At 35.0% G+C, this 24,948-nt stretch overlaps 2 protein-coding genes and 1 pseudogene across 2 annotated transcripts; all 3 read left to right on the top strand.

Moving 5' to 3' along the window:
• Window positions 1-1,526: 1,526 nt before the first annotated feature.
• LOC120009113 lies at window positions 1,527-3,942 on the top strand (annotated as a pseudogene).
• A 9,561-nt stretch (window positions 3,943-13,503) lies between these two features.
• On the top strand, window positions 13,504-15,985 carry LOC120009714 (purine permease 1-like). The gene is made up of 2 exons (XM_038860403.1): window positions 13,504-14,271; window positions 15,226-15,985. The coding sequence occupies exons 1-2, from the start codon at window positions 13,591-13,593 to the stop codon at window positions 15,589-15,591; spliced, it is 1,047 nt and encodes a 348-aa protein (XP_038716331.1). The 5' UTR covers window positions 13,504-13,590; the 3' UTR covers window positions 15,592-15,985.
• Window positions 15,986-19,140: 3,155 nt separating this feature from the next.
• On the top strand, window positions 19,141-22,477 carry LOC120009713 (purine permease 1-like). The gene is made up of 2 exons (XM_038860402.1): window positions 19,141-19,892; window positions 21,903-22,477. Exons 1-2 carry the CDS (start codon window positions 19,185-19,187, stop codon window positions 22,269-22,271), a joined length of 1,077 nt encoding a protein of 358 aa, XP_038716330.1. The 5' UTR covers window positions 19,141-19,184; the 3' UTR covers window positions 22,272-22,477.
• The last annotated feature ends 2,471 nt before the right edge of the window (window positions 22,478-24,948 follow it).

The following is a 24,948-nucleotide window of genomic DNA, read 5'->3' as shown; positions in this document are numbered from 1 at the left end:
TGTTTCAAATCAATTGTGTAAACATAAACCCTTATTTTAGACCCTTATATGAGAATTCCTCTATATATATATATATTTGATCAGTCGATTTTAACCATCGATCAGTTTCAAAAAAAATATGTTTGAACCGCCCATTCGGTCGGTTCGGCTATTTCGGGTTTTTTTCACAGCTTAGTTTAGACCAATACAATCCTTAGTCTCATGTTTTATTGAGTTGTCTTGTAATGAAAAAATAAATTTGTCTTAATAGTACAAAAATACCAAATAAAGAAGGCCTGGTCTTAATTTTGAAGGCCCAACTTTGAATTCTGCAAGAGAAGACCCGGTCTTAATTTGGAGACATATGATAGCATATCAAGAGGGGATGTTGATGGGCCTTAGAATTCGAAAGAAGGACAAACAACAAAGAAAAAAAAGACTAATTGATCTACATCTGGGGAAGAGTAGAATCGTCGGATCTCGATAAGTTTTCAACTATGGAAGTGAGGCATACAGTGGATGAAGTGAGTGCCAGTGACTACAACAGCTCCACAGTAGGGAATTCAATTATAGCAGACAGCAGTGGTTCCACCACATTAGACTCAATAAGTCAGGGACTCATTATTTCATATTTAATTTGGTGCTATTGGACATTTGTGGGAGTGACATGAAACTTGGTGTTACTAGCACTACTACTACTACTACACCCACCACCAAACATGAGAGCAATCCATTCTCTAGTATTCAAAAAATGCGTAAGGACATTATGTTAAAAGGAGATTGACGTATCCGTGGTGACCTACTGAGCTCATAAAAGACCACCTTGTGTAGGGGCTGATCTACGAAATGGATTTAGGGGGGCTTGGTTAGTAGTGCATGTAGAAATTTATGAGAGGGGAGCTGAAGGTTGACGAGGGCTCGGGGGCAGCGTCCTCGAAAAATTTTTAGGGCATTTAATGAAAAATGATCAAGAATAAGTAAATATCTATATAATCTTTAAATTAAGTAAATATTTATATAGTACTTAAATTATACATCAAAATCTACATACTAAAAGGTGACCGAAATAAATAATCATTTAAGCTATTCTAAATAATTTTTCATTGAGTTGAAATCATCTATCATCATGTATGAGTATGTAGCAATCAATATTTATTCACTTGTATGAGTATGAGTGCATATCAATCAATAATTGTTATTTTTAAATTTAGCATACCTTTTGTAAAACTATTAGAAAAATTTAAAGTGGATATAATTTGAAATTTGGTTATTTAATAGTATAAATGATAATTTTTTTTTTAAAATGTGACCTAGGCTAAGCATAGATCCGCCCCTGACCTTGTGGAATGAGAGATGTTTGGATTTTTCTTATAAACCACGTGGTTTGGTGTTCTCCACGTCGGATTACAAGTCTGATAAAATGTCTTTGTCCTGCACCAAAGGCAACATTGACTACGGCTGGTAGTTGGCACCCCAATTTTTACTGGCGCACAAACACAAACGCAAAGATTGATATACAGGTGAGGTGGTTATATCATTATATGTCACAAAGAGGATAACAAAGAAGGAGGAACCATGAAGGCGGTCTTACTAATCCTAAACTGCATCCTATTATCAATAGGAAACTGTGCGGGCCCATTAATCATGCGCCTCTACTTCGTCCACGGTGGCAAGCGCGTTTGGCTCTCAAGCTGGCTCGAAACCGCCGGCTCCCCTCTGATCCTTATCCCGCTTTTCATAACCTACCTCCGGCGCCGCAAAAACAACTCCCCAAACACACTATTATTCCTCATGAAACCACCCTTGTTCTTCGCGGCCGCAGGTATTGGCCTCATAACGGGCATAAACGACTACCTCTACGCATACGGCGTGGCGCGGCTCCCCGTGTCCACCTCATCACTCATAATTGCCTCTCAATTGGCTTTCACTGCCGCTTTCTCTTATTTACTGGTGAAGCAGAAGTTTACGCCCTATTCTATAAACGCTGTCGTCTTGTTGACTGTTGGAGCGGGTGTTTTGGCTCTGCACACGAGTAGCGATCGTCCGGAGCATGAGTCGAGTAAGGAGTACGTGTTGGGGTTCGTTATAACAGTTGGGGCTGCGGCTTTGTGCTGCCGTTGGTGGAATTGACGTACAAGAAGGCAAAGCAGGAGATAAGTTACACGCTTGTGATGGAGATTCAGATGGTCATGGGTTTGTTTGCTACTTTTTTTTTGCACTATTGGGATGCTCGTTAACAAGGATTTCCAGGTTAGTAATCCTTTATCTCCATAGTAAATTCATATATAATATTCTACTAGAGCATCTGAGCATGACATGAAGGAGGATTTAATCTTGATGATTTAAACTACGCACTACTCTTAAGGACAAACTTTGAGTGCAAATTTGGCAAGTGGGCAAGAAAAGAAAAGTTTGATTAATTAGGTTAATTAGCTTTTCCTCACTTTGATGAGTGAACCTACCCTAAATCTTAATTAATTAGATAAAACCAAGAAGATAGTCAATGAATTACATGAAATATTGGGTAGAAAAATGCGAATTTGTGGACTAGAAATTCCTAAATCTTAATTAATTAAATCAAGCAAGAAAAATTACATGAACTAATAGGGTAGGAAAATTTGAATTGGTGGACTAGAGATTCCTAAATTCTATTTAATTAGATATAATAAGAAGATAGTCAATAAATTTATCTAATTTGATATATAGATAAATATTAAATTGATGCAACATGTAATATAAAATGATTATCCAAATGCCATTTAACAAATTTGATATATGAATAAATTTATCTAATTTGTATAAATTTATTAACCACACCATATTTTTTCACCCAAATACTAATTACATTGCACCTCACTTTAACACAGTTTTAAAACTCACCTCAGGTCAAAATACTATACATTCTCAAACGGAACCATATAAAACCTTGAGTGGGCTAAAATTAAAGACAAAAAAATGATAGCTATTGGAATATCAGTCATCTCAGTAAATAATATTGTCCTTTAATTGATATAAATGTAGGTGTTCATAAAACTTGATAATTGAATTAGAGAGTTACATATCATGGGGATAATCGTGAGACTTCTAATTAAAGATTTCGGTTGTCATGCTTTAAAAGTCTTAGGGACCAGAAAAAGCAATGACAATACCCAATATTACTTGTCGGTAATTGGGCCTTGGCCCATCATGATGTATTTTATTTTTATTTGTCCTAAGAAAATATAAATCCCAATGATTGAATAAAGTAGAATATTTTATTTGTGACTATTTTTTTTTTTTCTTTCACTACAGCCTAATCTGAATCTGATTTTCTCAGGCGATGTCAAGAGAAGGAAGAGAATTTGGACTAGGAGAAACTAAATACTATGTGATAATGGTTTGGAGTGCAATAGTATGGCAGTTTTCCTTCTTAGGAGTTATTGGAGTAATATTTTGTGCATCCTCTTTGTTTTCTGGTATTATAATAACAGTTTTGCTTCCAGCAACAGAGATCCTAGCAGTCATTTTCTTCCAGGAGAAATTTCAAGCTGAAAAGGGTGTTGCTCTTGCCCTCTCTCTTTGGGGATTTGTTTCATACTTCTATGGTGAGATCAAACAAAACAAGAAGAAAAACAATCAGAGTGTTCCAGAAAAAGAAATGTCTCTGGAGCCCACCAACTCTCCAAGTCCCACAGTTGAAAATGTATGATTCTAATTAAGATCAGACCAGGCCTTGAATTTGGTTGATGTTTGGTTTACAGATAATATGATCTCAGAATATAAGCAGTGGGTTCTGCTCGTCTTGGATTGGCACAAGAAAATCTTTGCACAAAGGGAGCAAGTGCAATTTATTAATGTGAAACCAATCAATTTTTGTAAACAGTTTATGTATTTACTAGATTCCCATTTATGTCTGGTTATTTTTTGTATAATAAGTACGGAACTCACTTCAATTTTGAACTCGCTTTACTACAACGTCATTATTCATTAGTAATAATTTTAAGCAAGTCTTTTTTTCTATAAAACATACAAGACAATGTTGGAATTTTGAATGAAAATCTAATGAAAAATTGAGAGTTACACAAAAAGAAAGAAAGTTGTAACTGAAAAATCAAGGTTAATGGCCTATTGATTTAATCAACCATTAATTTGATTTATTTTCTAAAGCCTTTATAAGGCTAGTTCTCTTAAAAAGAAGTAACTTTTTTATCCTTGTTTTTCTATCAACCAAAGCATTCTCTTTGTGTCAAAATCCTCCTCTGTCTTTGAGAGAGTGACATCCATCTCCTGGTTCTGTACTCCTTCGATAGTGCTGCCGTGGGTATGTTGTTCGAGTAGACCTAGGAGGCTAAATTGCAAGAACTGTGAGCACATTCTATACAGAAGCAATTAATCGCTTTAAGACCAGAGATGTAATCTCGTCTCGATCGTTAATTGGCTTGGTCTATTATTTTTATAATTCCATATGATAATGTTTATATATGTGAGCATTGCTAATATGTTTATTTTCCTAGTCTCAAATTAATACATATTCTTTTTAGGAGCTCTAACAAATACTAGGATTTATAGACAATCATTTAAAAATTGATCAATCATCCGATTGTACAAATCCGTCTTGATAATGTTCACACTTGAAAAATATATTTGGATCTGCTTTTGGGATCCAACTAGATGTTTTTCAATAGAATTATCACTTGATCGATAATTTTGTCAAGGGTTACCAGGCTACCGGGTCCGGAGTCATAGATTACATACTTCAATTCAAATAATTCTCTCTTTTTTTTTTGTTTGGTTTAGTTTTCAACTATGAAGCGAGTGCTGGTGACTTACGACAGCTGCACAATAGGGAATTCAGTTACAATTTACAACCACCACAATTACACTCAATAAGGCAGGGATTAGTTCATACGTGGTGCTATGGGACATTGTAGGAGAGGCAAGTTAAACGGGAAAGAGGATGATGTAGAATGAATCAGAACATGAAATCCAACAATTGTATTGAAGATGACAATAGAATGGGAGTGATAGATGGGCCCATAGTTACGAGTGGTAGATGGCCCATAACTAGGAGTTAGATGGGCCCATAAAAAAGTTGATGGCTTAAAATAAGAAAATAAAAAATTGGAAAATCTGTCAGACAACCGTGTGACCAGCCCAGCCATCGGATGTACGACCCTAAAGAACAGATCCTATTCAAGTAAGGTCGTGGCAATTATCGTCCACAGAGAGCGTTATAAACAGCTTATTCTCTTCGCTTGTTTTCGATGTGGTATTTTGTTCCTCTCTTGTCATTAAATTGACTCACATCACATCATAACTTGGCAAAGTAAGATGACGTTATATTTTTAACAAAACGAATCCCGTGGACCCTACAAAGAAAATGTTCTCAACAAGATTTTCCCCAAAATTAACGTAAGAGCAACTGCAATAGTCTTAATTTGCTAACCCAACAAAAATCTATATTGGGTCCCACTTCTATTACATAAAAAGTCAAAGCAAACACGTCTCTCAATACAATAATATTAACAAAACACATCTCTCAATATAACCACATCAACAAAACACAAATTCCTATACATTTTCCTTCCCACCCAACATGGTGGCCAACAAATTCTCATTCCCTCCATGTTGTCCCCAATAAAACTACACTACAACACAATCTTTTAATATAAAACACATCTCCCAATATAGCCACATCAGCAAAACACAAAACCCAATACAACCACATCAACAAAACACAAAACCCCATACATATTTGTTGGCCCAGACAAAATAACACCATTGCAAGTGCTCTAACAAAGAAAATATACTCGAACTTATCAATGCCTCAATGGGTTGGTGCTTGCTTTACGAGTTTTTTTATCAATGTAACACTCTCCCCATAATATGTCTCAATATAACACTCGAGTGAAAGTATTTCTCAAAATAGCACTATAAGCCATTACTAATGACGTGTTCTTTGTAAGTTTTAAACGATCACGCCATCTCTGATGGCGTGAATAATGTATAGAAACCAGTCACACCAATATAGTTGACGTGACTATTAGCTTTATAAAGGTCACACTAACAAGGTTGGCGTGACCTTATAAAAAAATAAAAAAAAAACTAGTCACGCCGTTAGTAACAGTTGTTGGACCAAGACTTAGTGTCTAGTCAACATTGTGTTTTTGATAATTGTGTATGATTGTATACTAAAATGTGTGTGAGCATGCTTGACTTGAACATATCCTAAAATGCTAGAAAACATGCTTAAATGGTTATTTGGTTAATTGTTTAATATATTAATTGTGCATATACACTTAAATGAAGGCTTATGCATATCTCTATGTGAATTTGATATCTATATATTTTTGAGATAGTGCTGAAAATTCAGTTTTGAAAACAAACATACATGGACTAAGTTAGGGCATTAATCTTCTGATGATCATAATTTATCTTAACCAACTTAGGTCCAAATGACTTGAAACTTGAACCACATGCACATGAAGGTCTAATATATGTTCTAGGACTATAATCATGATAAATTAAGTGCATCACATATATATTTGGTCATATGCTTAAATTCCGCCAAAATTAGGTTTTACCTAATTTTGTGCATATGTGTTCTTTATGAACATGGTGAACCAAATGAACTCCGATTTAAATGAAATTTCGTGTGCATCTTAGTTTCATCACTATGAACATATTTGACTTGGTAAAGTTCAAGAGAAAAGGCCATTTACACTGAGTTTGCAAAATAACATTGAATTTACACTTAGAATTTATCAGTTTCACTATTAGTGACTTATTTGCTTGGTTGAGTGACCAAACGATTTCCGATTGTTATGAAATTTTATATGGACATTCTAATATATATAAAGTGATTTATCATGCAGTAATATGAATTTTCTGGATTGTTTTTTCTAATGTAATTAACCTATGCGCTCTATATGAAGCTCTTTGAGCTTACATGCAATTGGGGAATTCTACCTCCTATTTCTTTGTAGGTTAATCATCATGAGGATGTTATATCACTCAGAATTCAGTTTGCTCAAGTGAATTGAAGTCCGGTTTTCAAGTATGAGCTTGGATCTCTAGAAAACCAAGAAAAACCTATGTTCATCAACCTTCCACTAAGGCATTTTGATTGATGATTGGAATTAGCCTTGGGGCTATATAATATGGATATATTGGTGCTGCCAAATTCAGAGTTTGAAGTCAAGATTCAGACATGGACATTAAATGTTACACAAGGTGTCCGATTTAAGCAATATATGCCACATGAAGACATTTGTGCATGAAGGCTATACGGACCAAGTATATGAAGTCTAGAGCAGTTGAAATTAATTGATTTAATGTTCTAGAAGATGTCTCAAGCTTTGGAAGATGTCTCAAGCTTTGGAAAATGTCTCTACACATTTGAAATCAAGAGACCAAGCTTGCTTAAAGATTGGAGGGAAAGTTAAAGAGCTCATTTGAATTCAAGAGAGATACATGTTTAAATTTGCTTGGCTATGAAGTTGCCAACAAGGTCTTTTCAAGAATGTTATTGCAAGCACGTGTGAAGGGTCAGCCTTGCTATTGGGACATGTTTGGTCACGTGAAGGATCTCTTGTCTTCATCAAACAAGATCTTGCACATGCTTCCTTTATTGAGGTCAATGATCAGATTTTGTGACAAGACAATTGATGAAACTAAAGGACAAATGCAATGGTTGAAATTTGTAAGAGATGAGAAAGTATATTTTTGCAACCAGACAAGACTTAGATTATGAAGATATTCTTTAAGACTACAAGCTCCAACGGTACACTAATATATGGCCGAGATTGAATTGTTTTGAATTATAAATGGATCAGATTACAACAAGACTTGAAGGGTTAAGATGACCATTTAAAGGTGAATCCAATGGTTGTGCATAAGACAACATTCTTGCTTGCAATTTTTGACTTAAAAGAAGATCTTACTTGATTTTTGGAGTCAAAAATGGCTGCAAGTTGCTACACATTTTGTAGGCAATCGTTGGAGATACCAAGGCCAAGATTTGGTGCAAGTTTGATCAAATGGTCAAAGATGGCTGCAACAGCTACATATTGCAAGGTCAAGATTTAATAATCTATTCATTCAATGGCCGAGATCTGTACATGTAATTGAAGGTTGAGATTTGAAGATGGAAAAAGATCCAATGGTGGAAATTACAAGAGCTTGGTAAATTATAAAGAGGGGTTCTTCCTCATTCGAACTTGGAGAAGCCAAAATTATATTGAAGAAATTCTTGCTCTCAAAGCTTTCAAGCTAGTTTGTGCCATTGAATCCAAGCTTCTACCCAAGCCACTCTAAAGGCTTCCTCACTATTTTGCTTTTGCAAAGAGGGAGTGCTTCTCATTTGGCTTCTTATTTTCAGATTCGAAAATCCTCATTATTCTTCATTTTCTATCCAACCCGTGAGGTGATATTGTGATTCTTGAGTGTTCCTCAACCCCATTGCTTAGTGCAAACCTTGAGTGAACCATTTATACCAAACACTTGTAAAAGTCCCTTCATTGGGCAAAAACCTTGTTGAGGTTGAGTTTAAGGGAGTGCTTGAAACCCTTGGTTGTAAAGTTTGAAGATTGTCTTGAAATCTTCAGTTTTAAGGGTGACCTAAAAACCCTTGTGAGTTTTGTGGAGCTCTTGAGAAAATCACATCCTTAGTGGAGGTTGGAAAATCCTAGGTTGGTGAACCTAGGTAGTAGACGTAGGAGAAGGATCTCCGAACTACTATAAATCGTTGTGTCAATTTTTCTTGATTGCATTGTTTGCTTGTTGATTGACTAAGTGTTTAATTGCTTCCTAAACTATTTTGGTCATTGCAAAACCTTGCATCAAAACTGATTTTCTGCCCTTGTGTGTTGAACATTTGCTTGAGGTTGTTAATTGCATTAGTGGAGGTTTCTCTAAACCATTAGGACAAGTGTTTTGAATTGCAGAATTTTCTGGACCCTAATCTGTCCGTGAATAGAAGACTGCCTTAGAGTTTGAATTTTAAACTGAATTTTTGATATAGTATTCATTAGGGTGTTGTGATACTGCATACCAAATTTCATTGAATTCTGACTTGATTTGCTAGGTGAAATTTGAGTTGTAAAATCTGTGCGCAGTGTGTTGTTTGAAAAATCTGTTTTTACAATTCCTTGATTATTTGATAATTGATCATTCACCATATTGAATCACATCTTGTATTGGAATGAATATTGATTAGGATAATCATTAGAGTCCAAATTTGTGTGCTAATTGTTAATTGACATTGATTTCCTTTTAAATTATAAAAAGAGATTCCTATCGGAATTTGGGGACACAATTCACCCCCCTCTTGTGTTAAGTACGATCCATCAACAACGTGACTAGTTAATATCTTATCACAATCAACACGATCAACCCCAGCCACACACACAGATCATCTTCTCTCCCGTTTCTCCTCCCCACCCGTACCACACACATAAACACACAAGCCTCCTACCAGTGAGACAAGCACCACCAACAATCGGCCGCAGCAACTCTGACCGATGAAGTAGCCACCACACCCTGCTGGACTGTCGATCCGTGAAGGTGATGTACGTACACACCTCACACCCGTGTGAGATCAACAAGAGGTGAGAGAGAGTTGATTATAAATTTTGTTTCTCAGTTTCAACACATAGTTTAAGGATATATGTTTATGGGTGGGTCTTCATCACGAAAAAAGAAAAGGGAAAAAAATATGAATATATATATAATAGTCTCCATGAAAAAAAAGAACAAGAATATCAACATATATATAGTATATAATATATACTTATGCCTCTTCTTGGATACGAAAGGATCCCTTTAAAGAGAGTACAAAGCAGGAAGAATAATATAAGTTCTCACAAGATCTCTTCATTCGTTAAATTAATTAGTCTCTCAGAGATTGCTCAAATAACAAAAAAGCTAAAATATTAATAAACTTTATAATGAGAACAAAAAAAAGTTTTCCGCAAAGAATTGCTCAAATTTGTATATGTGGTATTTGTATATGTGGTATTTGTATATGTGGTATTTGTGTATATGTTTATGGATATGATTCTGAATTTTTGTTACAATGGATATGCTCATATTAAAATATATAGAATTGATAATAAGATTTTAAAATGTTGGACAAAATACACAATAGTTGTTTGTTTTATGACACAATTATTATAATCTCATGTAGATTATAGAATATAATGACGTCAAATTGGAATCGAAATGCAAACTTCCAGTTTGCGGATGATTCTGATAATGACGAAATGCAAACTTCCAGTTTGTATCAGCATTTCTCACTATCCGTGAACCTAAATTTAATCCCAGAAATGTGTCATAATGAAGATGATAGTCAGTTCGAGGGCGCAATTGCTAATAATGATGCAGAGTTGGTAGAAGAAGAACAGAAAATTGAGTTTGATTATAGCGATGATGAGGAGGATGATGGAAACGTGGGCGTCAATATCGAGACAACCACTGTGGATAAGGGAATGCACCTAAATGTAGTTGATCAAGTACCTGAATTTGGCGATGTTAGCCAGTCAGATTATGCTGTCTATCGAGATTGGGGTATGCACCACACTGATCAATTTGATACCGTGGCAGTGAATGAAGTTTTTGAGAACAAGAAACAATTACTTCAAGCTGTGAAGATGTGGCACATTCAGAATAACTATCAGTACAAGACACAACACTCAAATTCAGATGTAATACAGTTGAAACGCTACATGGTTGGCATATTGGGATGATAGACTAGCTCATATCGCGCAGGAGCGATTCCCTCGCACTAGCATTGGCGAGTATATGCACTGGTATTACTCGATCACCCGACGGATTATTAGTGCTCCATCGACTGATAGGCCACAAACAAATTTGGATTATGCGCCACGGGGAAGTCGGATACGACGAGTGGTAAGTACGCAAACATTTTCATATTTTATTCATGAAAGTTATATTATATTGTAATGTAATAAACATTAATGCAGGATGCTTTGGCATTAGAGGGAGCAAAAAAAGCTGTTTCTGCATTGCGTGATGTTCTTATTGACTCTACTGCTGCCATTGCAAATAATTGGTTGGGAAATTGTCGCGACATTCTAGAAGAGGTTGGTGAGGGACATCGATTTGAAGAAGTTATAGGCCCTAATGTTCAAGTTACGCCCCAGCATGGTGGTAGATATCCTCTTGGTCAATCACACGACGTGGTCACATTTCCCGTGCAACTGACTTTACCATGCATCCATCCCAGTTGACGCAAGATGATGTTGGTCCATCCACTACTCCTGTCGAATGGAGTTGGCACAAGACTATATGATTTCTCCAGTTTGCTTGAACCATATAACTATTTATGTGTTTATTTTTCATATGTCTTTCTGATGGATAGTTCGTATTTGATGAAATATTTTGCTGGATATGGATTTATGGATATGTATATATATGTATTTTTGACATGGTGGTTTTTTTTTGTTTTTTTTTCTGTGCCGAAGAAAAATTGATAATCACGCAAACATCATTCAAAATATGCATTAGTCACTCCATTGCTAATGGAGTGACCAATACAAATTAGATCACGCCATCTATGATGGCGTGATCGTTGAAAAACATACAAAGAACACGCCATTGACAGTGGCGTGTAGTGCTATTTTGGGATATATTTTCACTAGGGTGTTATATTGGGACATATTATGGGGGAGAGTGTTATATTGGTAAAAAACTCCTTGCTTTACTTTTGCCGGTCTGATTCAATGAAGAATTAAGAAATTAAAAACAAAACTCTTGAAATCCTCAACGATGGATTCTTATCTGCCTATTGTTTTCCTATTACTTGATTCTAGGGGAAAACACAAATTACAGCAAGCATTGAATAAATGTTCACTAGAGATGAACAAAACATTCTCTCTCAAACTCCCAACTTCTGAATTGTATGAATGTAATTAATTTATTAGGGATGACGGCTTTCCATAGCTCAACTACTCAAGAGTCAGTCGCGAGCAGATAAGAAGAAGAACCAAGAGAGATGCCCTTCAATATTGGTTTCTTTTTTCTTTCTTTTTTTTGTCGATGATTTCAACTTCCGGCGGTGCTGACGAATGTCCGACGTCGCGGAAGGCCACCCATCTCGAGGATGCAAATCACAATGATGAGAGAGATCTTGCGCGATCAAAATGAATGAATACATGCTTTTGTTCTCGGTCGAGCACAACCTTTTTTTTTTGTTACAAACCCATTTTTTAAATCAACTTTTAATCTTAATCGTTGATCAGATCCGACGACTGAGATTAGAAGCCTATAAATATTCAATGTGAAAGCATTCTATTGTTGTCTACCGTTCATATACGTATTTACTAGCTAGATTCCAATTTATTGTTAGTATTGATTAAAAAAAAAGGACATTGGTAAAGCATTAATTTGCATGTGATGGATACAAAGGTTTTTTTTGGCAAACTTTAATGCATGGCTACACGTGCTCAAGTTTTTGGCCAATGACACAAGTGTCGGCAAATGCAATTGTGCAAGCATTAAATGGTTGTTGAAGAAAATGTTAGTCCAAGACGTGCAAGAATTGAATTGCATCATGATGGTGCAAAATTTGGGGACCAAAAACGTCTTGTTGTTATTGAAGTAGTAGGTACCGTTCTTATTATAGCTATAAAAACTCTATAAATTGGTATGATTATTTGCGTAGGAAAAAACACATAGAATAAGTAAAAAAAAATGGGGAGAGATAGTTTAAGAGAGAACGTAAATTCTCCTGGGTGTAATTAAATTTTGGGTGAGATAGAATTATTGAGAGCGTCGAGACTTGTGATCTCGTCCACTCAAATCGAATGCCACAAATAGCTTCTGATACAGTCGATACAAAACAAATTTCAAGACAAATTCAATTTTAACCTAGAATACATGAAACATAACTGTTTCACTGATTCAAACCAATGGATTTACATCTCATCATGACTCAGATGATATTACATTTTCCATTTTCCGGTGGACCTTACTACTACTACGACACCCACCTCCACCAACACCGGCCGCACCAAAATCCAATATACCCGAATCTTCTTCATTGAATCTCTCTCCATTTACAGCTCTAGTGATCACCCGAATTTCATTATCTGTGTAGAATTTTTCATGAAGATAGCAAGAGGGGTCCCACCCTGGCGAGGAAAGAGGCAGTGCGCTCTCTGTTATTCAATCTTTTTATTTGTGGTGTTGCTATCAGAATCTTTTTATTTGTGGTGTTGTCATCAATTTACAGGCATTCACCACTCAACCAGTGTTGGACATTTTGTTTTGCATATCTTGCTTTGTGTAATTTTTTATTTAAACTTTCCTCTTTTTCCCCACTTTAAAGGTCTCCACCTAACAATTAGTCCTTTAAATTTAATTTAGAATGAATTAAAGCATGAAATCCTCAAGATGAGCATTATAGGCAAACCGCATTTTACTAAGTAAAATCCATTAACGTTGCAAAAAATATAATCTTTTAACACCCCACTTCTCCTATCATTTTCAGTCCCAAATTCTTCTATATATGGTACCACCATTTTTACAGGCGCACACACAAACACAAACAGATATACAGTGGTTACATATCACAAGGAGGATAACAAAGAAGGACAAAACAATAACAAAACCATGAAGAAGGCCTTACTACTCCTAAACTGCATCCTATTATCAATAGGAGTCTGTGGGGCGCCATTGACCATGCGCCTCTACTTCGTCCACGGTGGAAAGCGTGTTTGGCTCTCAAGCTGGCTCCAAACTGCCGGTTGGCCTCTCATCCTTATCCCGCTTTTCATAATCTACCTCCGGAGCCGCAAAAACCAATCCCCAAACTCACTCTTCCTCATGAAACCTCCCTTATTCTCTGCCTCCGCAGGTATCGGCCTCATAGCCGGCTTAGACGACTACCTCTACGCCTCCGGCGTGGCGCGGCTCCCCATGTCCACCTCGGCACTCATAATTGCCTCTCAACTAGCTTTCAATGCCGCTTTCGCGTATTTACTGGTCAAGCAGAAGTTTACGCCCTTTTCTATAAACGCTGTCTTTTTGTTGACTGTTGGAGCGGGGGTTTTGGTTCTGCACACGAGCAGCGATCGTCCGGAGCATGAATCGAGTAAGGAGTACGTGTTGGGGTTTATTATGACAGTTGGGGCTGCGGCTTTGTATGGGTTTGTGCTGCCGTTGGTGGAGTTGACGTACAAGAAGGCAAAGCAGGAGATAAGTTACCCGCTAGTGATGGAGTTTCAGATGGTCATGAGTCTATTTGCTACTATTTTTTGCACTGTTGGGATGCTCGTTAACAAGGACTTCCAGGTTAGTAATCCTTTATCTTTTTCCGTCCAAGCTTCTCTGTGTGTTTTCTGGTTGGATTCATTACGGGAAGATTATGATCCCGTAGGTAACAGCATTATTATGCTATCCTTAATTAACACGTGAGGGGGCCTCTGCATGAGGAAGCCCGGGACCTGCTGTAATAAAAATTACAGCAGGTCCCGCTGTAACCCTTTATGGGTAATAATTTTTTTTTTATTTTTAAAAATCATAAACATATAGTATTTTTCATAACGAATCCAATGATATACTTTTTGTTTGAAACAAAAATCAAATTCATCTTGATCAAAACATCGAATATTTTGAGTTTATATCCGATGGTCTAGAATTGTCGTGTCTTTTTCATGTTAAATTTGATTTTTGTTTTGAACAAAAAAATATCACTGTGTTCGTTGCGATAAACACTACATATTTATGATTTTTAAAAATAAAAAAAAAAAAATTTAATGCCCAAAATAGGCATTACAGCGGGACCTGTTGTAATTTTATTACAGCAGGTCCCAGACTTCCTCTGCATGATGCCTACATGGTGGATTCATATTCTATTGGAATCTACTATGTAGATTAATAATTAGTCATTAAATCATCCTAAGAAGAAACAAATGGGCTAGCCAACTAGGATAGTTCAGTTAGGTACATGTGTATTTAAAATTCAATTCCAATGAAAAACATTTTTTTAATATGTTAAAAAAAAAAAAAAAAAAAGAAACAAATGGGCTATGGGCCATGGGCCTGTAAAAGATTCTAATGATAGGACTGGAATGTTATGAATACTGAATAGGATTATTTGGGCTCTGGCCCACCATAATGTATTTGACTTTTTTTGTGGTAAGAAAATACAAATCCCAATAATTGAATCAAGTACAACATTTTATTTGTGGCTATTTTTTCTTTCACTACGACCTAACTAAACTAATCTGAATCTGATTTTCTCAGGCGTTGTCAAGAGAAGCAAGAGAATTTGGACTAGGAGAAACCAAGTACTATGTGATACTGGTTTGGAGTGCAATAATATGTCAGTTGCACTTCTTAGGAGCTATTGGAGTAATATTTTGTGCATCGTCTTTGTTGTCTGGTATTATAATAGCAGCTTTGCTTCCAGCGACAGAGATCCTAGCAGTCATTTTCTTCCAGGAGAAATTTCAAGCTGAAAAGGGTGTTGCTCTTGCCCTCTCTCTTTGGGGATTTGTTTCTTACTTCTATGGTGAGATTAAACAAAACAAGAAAGACAATCACAGTGTTTCAGAGAGAGAAATATCCCTGCCTACCATATCTCCGAGTCCCACAGTTGAAAATGTATGACTGTAATTAAGGATCAGCTGTCACTTGCATATTGGAACATAAAGCACAGACAAGGCCTTGAATTTGGTTTACATATATATAATATTGGAATTGTATGATTGTTTGTGTGCTTGCACCAAGTTGAGAGTTGAGACTGCAGGCAGTATATGTCAAGTAAGGTAGAGCTTCCCAGGAAATATACAAGGAAACACCGGTTGGTGAAAGTAGGAATGAGTGGAGAAGTAGGTGTGGAAGTCTGAGTCTAGTATAGTTTTGGTCCGCGAGTAAGAAGCATATATATGTGTGCGTGCAGGGGTATGTTTCTTTTATCTCTGTGACACACAATTCACAAGTGTCCCGAAATATAACGTATCACACAATAAATGATTTATTTTATTGTTAGTTTTAATGTAAAGGGCGCACGTAAAATCACTCATTACTATAAACACATTAAATTTGGGACACCAAAAATTTGAGATCCCTATCATTTTTGTTTTTGGCTTTCTAGACATCAAACTCCCTCAATTTTATTCAATCTTTTTTCTAAAATATTTTCTCTACTATTAAAACAATTATATTTTTTTCATTACAAGACAACTCAAGAAACATGAAGTTAAGGAATGTAATGGTCCTATACATAAAACTTATTTTAAGTACAAAAAGTAGGCCAGGAAATGGGCCTTCGAGCTTTGAATTCTTCAAAAGAAGGCGAGGTGAGGTCCAGCCCATCCACCATACCAAAAACTAAAAAAATTGACACAAAAGAAGACGACTGGAAAATCAGCCCAACGTCCCGTAAAATAGGCTCCAACCTTGGTGTCTGCATCAATATATCACATCCTAAGCCCCAACTTTAGTGTCAATCGATTTCAAATTAGACTTTACGATTGAACTTGAACCGTAGAAATGATAAGCAGTGACGAGTGACGACTAACTATGAGGGCACATAAAATAACAAAAACAATAATTTAAAAGCATAGATTAGATGCCATGGTTGCCACAAAATGAGCTGCTCTCTTATTAGGGGGCTTAACTACGGAGCGCCATGCGCAATCATCATAAAAGTCTTTATCTCAAAATTTTGGGGTATATTGTATGAGTTTATGAGAACATCAACGAAAATTCACCATGTGTATCATTGACGCAGGGAAAACAACAAATAAATCAAACCAACGTTTGATTAAAATAGTAAACACTAGAATCCACCAGAAATTGAGAAAAAACTCTAGAAGGTTTTGATATATTACAACGTTGCAAATTTCAATCCTACTAGGTTATTATTGTAATTAAAGCAAACTTTCCGAATAGTCCTATATCAATCACACGGAGTGCCACGTGTGATATTTTAAATACATGATAATTGTATATACGTACTTAGTAGGAATCAAACTCACGATCTTCAAAGTAGGTAGACTCGCTACGGACAATTCTATATTCACATCGTTGGTTTTTTTTTTATAAGTATAATTATCAAGAAATTAATAATTGTCTTTCTCCGAGAATGACTCTTAACAACCGTTCCAGTCTCTTCAAGTAATTAATCAAACCCGCCTTTTGTCCTCTCATTTTTATTCTTTTGTAATAATAGTCCTTTGACTTGAACCCACTAACTAAACCATTGATACTATTATCTTGCTAAATGAAGCTCAAGCTCCAATATACAATTTCAACAAAACACACAATACTCAGAGAGACAGCAATGCAAATTGTTTGATTATTTTTGGATAAGAAAAAAGACGTGTACGCATAATTAAGATGTTATGTAAAGAAAAGACTGTCGTTGAAAGCTATCCTTAAAAAAAATAATGGACTGAGATTAAGACAAATAAGTTTTAATGATATTTATGCATTTGAAGTTAGCATCGTCAGTGTTAATGGTGGGAGCATTTTAAAAAAAATTATTTTTATGGATGACCAGCCAGCTCTTATGGTATCATGACCTGAAAGAAGAAAACAAAAGAGAACGTCCATGCTAATATTTTCTCCAAAGTTAATAGAGATCGAATATAAAGATAAAAGAAAATTTCCATGAGCTGGCATCATGATTTGAGCAATTGAGACATTTTATTGCTGGACAAAATTTTCCATTAAATGCTGCACGATTGAATTAATTACTTTTTGTGGACAAAGACATTATACAAAATTGGCATTTTCATTTGTACAATCAAAATGAGTTTAAGTTCGGACGAACAAATTCGAGCAAATAGGAAACTTTTATTCGACGATAGAGTAAATCGAGTCAAAGTGCAACACATGGTCACAAAGTATTGTTCTAGTGGAAATCAAATTCATGATCTTACTTTTTTTTTTTTTGAGGAAATCAAATTCGTGATCTTACTTTTGAATCCATATGATTTAATCGTTTTTTATTTGACAAAAGAATCCGTAACCAAATACAAGATTTGTAATAGTAAATAGTAGAAGTTAAAGTGTAGATAATGTGTGTTAAAGTGCAGACAATGTACTAACAAGAGGTCGCTTGTTTAATAATCGACTTGGTTAGATATATGTATGTCCAAATTCGATTTTATTAAAAAACAAATTTCTCTCCCGATATTTAAAAAAAAGAAAGTGCAAATAATGTCTGTCAAAACCCATGTCCATGCGATGATGCATAAATTTTTAGACTTTCCATTTGTCGTCATCTATACTACAAGACATTTTTAGCGAAAAGAAAAAAACATCAATTGATGATGGAGACGTGTTGTAACGAATTACAGCGTGTTGATAAATCTTTCCAGGACTAAATTATTTAGATTCAGGAGATTTTGAATTAAATTCTTATTGAGAATAATATTTTTATGGTCACGCATTTAACTTTGATTTAAATTACCATGTCGTAGAAAATATTTGTATGTATGGGCTTCACGATTTGAATTTAGATTTTTCTTTAACTTTGATTCAAATTACCATGTTGCAGAAAATATTTGTGCGTATGAACTTACCGATTTGAATTTAGATTTTTCTCGGATGTTCAAAGCACAATGTTGTATGTAAGCAAAATGTTGTATGCGTCATTAGTCAGTTAAAAAATATGTTGTCATGAATTACAATAGTTTATTTCTAGCACACCTTTCTATGCTACAAAACGACATACATTTCCCAAGCGTAGACTTGAGGATGTCCAAAGAATATTGAAATTTTGTTGCGGATTGTTAGCACAATCCATCAAATACTCATCAAAATCAAAATTATAGGTCGATCAATTTATACATTTATTGTTAACGATTGTCTCAATCAGTCCGAGTGATAACAAAATAGTTTTGATTATGTCGACTTATATATATCAAATTGTGTTTTTCTTCTTTTAAAAAAAAAATAATTCTGTAGCACATCCTGATCATTGAATGATAACAAAATTAGGTTGATAATGTAGATATATAAATTATATATATATACGAATAGTGTTTTGATTTTTCGTATTAAATAAAATTGACAGCAGATCCTTATTTCTTTTTTTAAAAGAATCATGGTTAATTAAATGTCTTTTTCCTGCACCGGACGGCAATGAAGACCTCAATATTGACTACTGCTTCAGTGGGCTTTTTCTATATATATATATCATAGTTGGCACCTCCATTTTTACAGGCGCAAACAAACACAGATCTACAGTCATGGAGGAGAACAATAACACAACCCTGAAGAAGGCCTTACTGCTCCTAAACTGCGTTCTATTATCAATAGGAAACTGTGGGGGTCCATTAATCATGCGACTCTACTTCGTCCACGGTGGCAAGCGTGTTTGGCTCTCAAGCTGGCTCGAAACCGGCGGTTGGCCTCTGATCCTTATTCCGCTTTTCATAACCTACCTCCGGCGTCGCAAAAACAAATCCCCAAACACACTCTTCTTCCTTATGAAACCTCCCTTGTTCTTCGCGGCAGCAGTTATCGGCCTCATAACCGGCTTAGACGACTATCTCTACGCCTACGGCGTGGCACGGCTCCCGGTGTCCACTTCATCTCTCATAATTGCATCTCAATTGGCTTTCACTGCCGGTTTCGCTTATTTACTGGTGAAGCAGAAGTTTACGCCCTATTCTATAAACGCTGTTATTTTGTTGACTGTTGGAGCGGGTGTTTTGGCTCTGCACACGAGCAGCGATCGTCCGGAGCATGAGTCGAGTAAGGAGTACGTGTTGGGGTTCCTTATGACTGTTGGGGCTGCGGCTTTGTATGGGTTTGTGCTGCCGTTGGTGGAGTTAACCTACAAGAAGGCAAAGCAGGAGATAAGTTACACGCTTGTGATGGAGATCCAGATGGTCATGTGTCTGTTTGCTACTATTTTTTGCACTGTTGGGATGCTCGTTAACAAAGATTTCCAGGTCAGTAGTCCTTTATTTTTACCATATGTCCTAGCTTGTTCAATGAAAAAAACATCTTGGGATGAAATTAAGGGAGGGTGTAGAGACAAAATGGAATCTTAGTCCTGCTTCTCTGTGTTTTCTGGTTCGACTCATTACGGGTCGGGAAGACTCATGATTACGGATCTCAATATTTTTTGTTCATGCATCTATCCTAAATGCTAGGATAGTCACATATCATTTCATATAAATAATGTGGAGTATATGGGGATCATGATTTCATATGAATATGTGTGTATCAGAGATAGTTGGGATAAAAAAAATAATAGCATTTTAGCATTTTCGATCCTAAAATAGGATGTGTGCATACCCCTCTAGATAAAATACGATGTGCGCTAATGTGTGGTGATGAAATGTCTGTATGATACATCATGAGGATGAACAAGTCAAACTAGAAAAGTGAGGACTGACCCACATTTTGTCTTTTTGCCTATTCAAATTGTGTGGTGGGGGTTGCCATCATTGATGTGCAAAAGCTTTTTATAATTTATTTTTTTGTGTTATAGAAAATTTTATATAATTGATCCTCACACGTTTTGTCATTTCTTTATCTGATAAGACAAGTTTATTTTTCCCCTAATTACTATATTTTATAAAAAAAAATTATGTTAATATATTCTCCAACAACTTTCTCATATGCTTTTTATCAAATAAAACATTAAACATGTATAGACTATAGAGAACCCTAATTGTACTGAAATTCGAGATTTCAGTTCCCATGCTTTAAAATGTCCTCTCTGTCCAACCATGCTTTATATCAGGCGGAGCTTTTATTGAAACAGCTCGCTACTTACTATCCCAGTTCTCTAGGATGCATATTAGTCATGCCAGAAGGAGTGCTAACCAAGCTGCTCACGCTATGGCTAAGTTAGCTCCCCAGGCTGATCAAGATATTTTCTTGATTGAGGAATGCCCTCAATCTGTTGCTCGAATTACTTTACAAGATGTACTTTTGATTGGGTGAGTTATAAATTGATGTTTTTATCAAAAAAAAAAAAGTCTTGGGGGCCCGGAAAAAGCAAAGACAACCCAATGGATTTTAGGGGGCTGCTGTAAAATTATTACAGCAGCCCCCGCTGTAACATCATTTTGGCATTGAAAATATTTTTATTTTTATTTTGAAAAATTATATATGTGTAGTATTCGGAGTAACGATTGTAACGACATATTTTTTGTTCGAAACAAAAATCAAATTTAAATTGAAAAATGCAAACCGTTGAATATAAACTCAAAACATTCGATGTTTCGATCGTGATGAATTTGATTTTTGTTTCAAACAAAAAATATATCATTGAATTCGTTAGACCGAATACTACACATGTATAATTTTTAAAAAATAAATAAATTTTTTTTACTACCTCAAATGTGCTACAGCGGGGGCCGCTGTAGTTTTTACTACAGCAGCCCCCAAGCACCCCAACCCAATACCCAACGTTACTTTTCGGGTACGTCCGTGGTCCGTGGAAAATATCAAAAATTCCTCGGTAATTGGGCCCACGAGAAAATAAATGAGGCATGGGCCCCCGGCTCTGTAAGCTCAATGGGCCGGTCAGACGCATCACGCACGTGCTGAAACTGAAAGTAATTCATTGCATTGGATGATTACTTGGGCTCTGGCCCACCATGATGTATTTTATTTTTATAACTGGTCTTTTTTGTTTTTAATTTTTTTGTGGTAAGAAAATACAAATCTCAATAATTGAATCCAGTAGATTATTTTATTTGTGACTATTTTAAAATTACAAAAATGTTAAGGATTTCAATTATCTCAGCAATTCATCTTGTCAATTCATTGATGTAAGTATAGGAGTCCACAAAACCTGATGATTGAATCAGAGAGTAACATGTCAGTCACTTGGGATGATTGAAATCTCATTTACTGAGATCCCTATCACTTATGTTAGAATTAACTGTTAAGTATTAGTGTTTTTTTCCTTACACTACAACCTAATCTGAATCTGATTTTCTCAGGCGATGTCAAGAGAAGCAAAAGAGTTTGGACTAGGAGAAACCAAGTACTATGTGATACTGGTGTGGAGTGGAATAATATGGCAGTTTTTCTTCTTAGGAGCTATTGGAGTAATATTTTGTGCATCCTCTTTGCTGTCTGGTATTATAATAGCACTTTTGCTACCAGCGACAGAGATCCTAGCAGTCATTTTCTTCCAGGAGAAATTTCAAGCTGAAAAGGGTGTGGCTCTTGCACTCTCTCTTTGGGGATTTGTTTCATACTTCTATGGCGAGATTAAACAAAACAACAAGAAAAACAATCACAGTGTTCCAGAAACAGAAATGTCTCTACCCACCAAATCTCCAAGTCCCACAGTTGAAAATGTATGATTGTAATTAAGGATTAGGTTTCCGTTGCATTGGAACATCAAGCACATCAGAGACAAGGCCTTGAATTTGGTTGATATTTGGTTTACGGATAATATCAATCTCAGAATATATATATAAGCAGTGGGTGTTGCTTGTCTTGATCTATTGTTGTTAACATTTTATGTATTTACTTCTCCTTGGGAATGTCGATGCACTTGCTTATCATTCTTCTTGATCTTATGATTCACCAGAGTGCAAGTGATAAAAAGAATCTGGTAAGGAGCCTAGCGATATAGTTTCCTTATCGTCATTACTGACATCTTCATCTAAGTTCTTGAGATATGCAATAATTTTGTTTTCTAAATATGGTATCGAAGTATAGTCTCGATCAAGGCTTCTATCTATCCACCTTTTGAGTCTTGCATAACTCAGCTCACAAGCGCAGTGGAGTATCAAGATTTGTTAAAATGTCTCACATTGCTTGAGTAAAGCCAAACAACGTGGTTTATAAGAAAAGTTTTAACTCCTCTCTACCAACAATGCCTTCTCCTTGGATCTACGTACCATCAAGTGAGACAACCTAACGAAGAATAAAATCGTGTAGACTCGATGTATTTACGGGAATCAGATAATTCAAAGAGAATAATATTATTGATATGAATAAAGTAGGATTTCTAACAATTGCTGCACAAAATTTTCCACTAAATGTCTGCACGATTGATTTAATCGTTTTTGCTTTGACAAAACAAGGGATTGCCAAATAAAATATTAGCAAATATTAAGTAGTGGAATTTAAAGTGTAAATAATTTAAGAGAACAATATTATTGATGTGAATAGAGTAGGATTTCTAACAATTGCTGCACAAAATTTTCCACTAAATGTCCGCACGATTGATTTAATCGTTTTTGCGCTGACAAAACAAGCCATTACCAAATAAAATATTAGCAAATATTAAGTAGTGGAATTTAAAGTGTAAATAATCTAATACATAAATGTGTTGTTGAATCTCAGAGAAATTTTATAAAGATTCTACACCTTCACGTCAACAAGATTGTAGCCTCACAATTAGACATGTGTAGAGATGAAATTAATTTTACATAAAAATATTTTTAAATTATGTTTATTTTATTTGATTTTATAAATTAACCATTAAAATATCATTACCTTAATAAGACTATTAAATTGTATGTTTTTATCGGCCCAAATAAATTAAATGCTCTCATGATTGATATGCAATCTCCGTTATGTAAGGAATAAGGATTTTAAAAGGCTTCATGATCATTAATATTAATTGACAAATAAATTTTCAATTTGTGCGTTTTCATTGCAACAAATTAATTTTATGTGCGTTATTTAAAGGTATTTATTATTTAGTGACTATTATAGTTATCATTTTTTTTGTCTTTGCCGGTACAATGAAAAGAAAATGTAGAAGTAAAAATAATTGACTTCCAACGTGCAATAATTTAATAAATGCATTACAATAATTTATGTGCAATAATTGACTTTTTTAATATGCGTTATGTGTTTTCATTCTTACAATAATTTACAAGTTACACTATATAAATAAATTATATTGCTCATTTAATAAATTTAATTACATAAATTAAGAATATGTGGAGACATGATCGCTATAATATTTATGGTGATCATTTCTCTATATAAATAATAAACAACTATGCATTGCAAACATTTTTTTGAAGAGCAAAGACAATAAACTAAACAACATATCTCTCAGCTAGACTTGACTGACACATCCAACTTAGGATTACACGCATGTGAGATTCCTTGAATGCAAAGAACAACAATGGTTAATCAGCATTGACATGGTTTTCCTCAACGTAAAGGTAATTGTCAATTAGTTTGTTCAATAATACTATGCATGTTAAACCTTTAAATTTTTTGATATGTTTTTATTAAGTAGGGCAAGCTCATGCATGCGATTATCTGGAATTGGCAAGAAAAGACATTTCATAGCGTATTGAAAGAGGAGAAAATTTATCGAATTAAAATTTTCATAATTGTTGAAAGTAAAGTCGTGTACAACCCAATGATTGGGAGGTTCTCTATCGTCTTTTTACCTATAACAAAATTGTAGGAAATAATGGATCATGATAATGTCACCGTCGAGAAAAAAAATTTCATTTCAATCACCTAATGAAATCATCAATAGGTTGAATAACAATAGTTTTCATGCCTTCAAGAGAACAAATTTAAATTATTTCTCAATACTGTAATATTTTCAAAAAATCATATTATTTAAAGTTTACCGCGCGTAGTGCGGGCATTGCACTAGTGTGTGTTGATTGTTATTACAATATCATCGTAATTTACCATAATCCATCAAATACCTATCAAAATAAAAATCATAAGTTCATCAATTTTTATACATTTATTCTTAAAGATTGGCTCAATCAGTCTGAGATAACAAAATTAGTATAGATATATTAGTATATATATCTCTTTATCAAATTGTGTTTTGCTTTTTTTTTATCATCCTGATTGAATGGTAACAAAATTAATGTAGATATATGATAACTCGAAAAATACATAGTTTTATCCCTCTATTTCTTTGGATGTTGCTTTATTATTGAGATAAAAGGTGTACATTTTATGTCACTTTTGGTTATTTTGCACTTAATGAAGCCCTAAATATGATTATGGAGTAAATTGATGGCATTGGATTACTTTTTTTCC

This window comes from Tripterygium wilfordii, chromosome 11 (assembly GCF_013401445.1).
Source record: "Tripterygium wilfordii isolate XIE 37 chromosome 11, ASM1340144v1, whole genome shotgun sequence".
Lineage (NCBI taxonomy): Eukaryota > Viridiplantae > Streptophyta > Magnoliopsida > Celastrales > Celastraceae > Tripterygium > Tripterygium wilfordii.
This window is presented reverse-complemented; position numbering and strand designations above follow the sequence as displayed.

Coding starts and splice junctions, on each gene's coding strand:
- LOC120009713 (XM_038860402.1), top strand. CDS start 19,185: ATGGAGGAGAACAATAACACAACCCTGAAGAAGGCCTTACTGCTCCTA. Junction 19,893..21,902: donor TCGTTAACAAAGATTTCCAG/GTCAGTAGTCCT, acceptor TGATTTTCTCAG/GCGATGTCAAGAGAAGCAAA.
- LOC120009714 (XM_038860403.1), top strand. CDS start 13,591: ATGAAGAAGGCCTTACTACTCCTAAACTGCATCCTATTATCAATAGGA. Junction 14,272..15,225: donor TCGTTAACAAGGACTTCCAG/GTTAGTAATCCT, acceptor TGATTTTCTCAG/GCGTTGTCAAGAGAAGCAAG.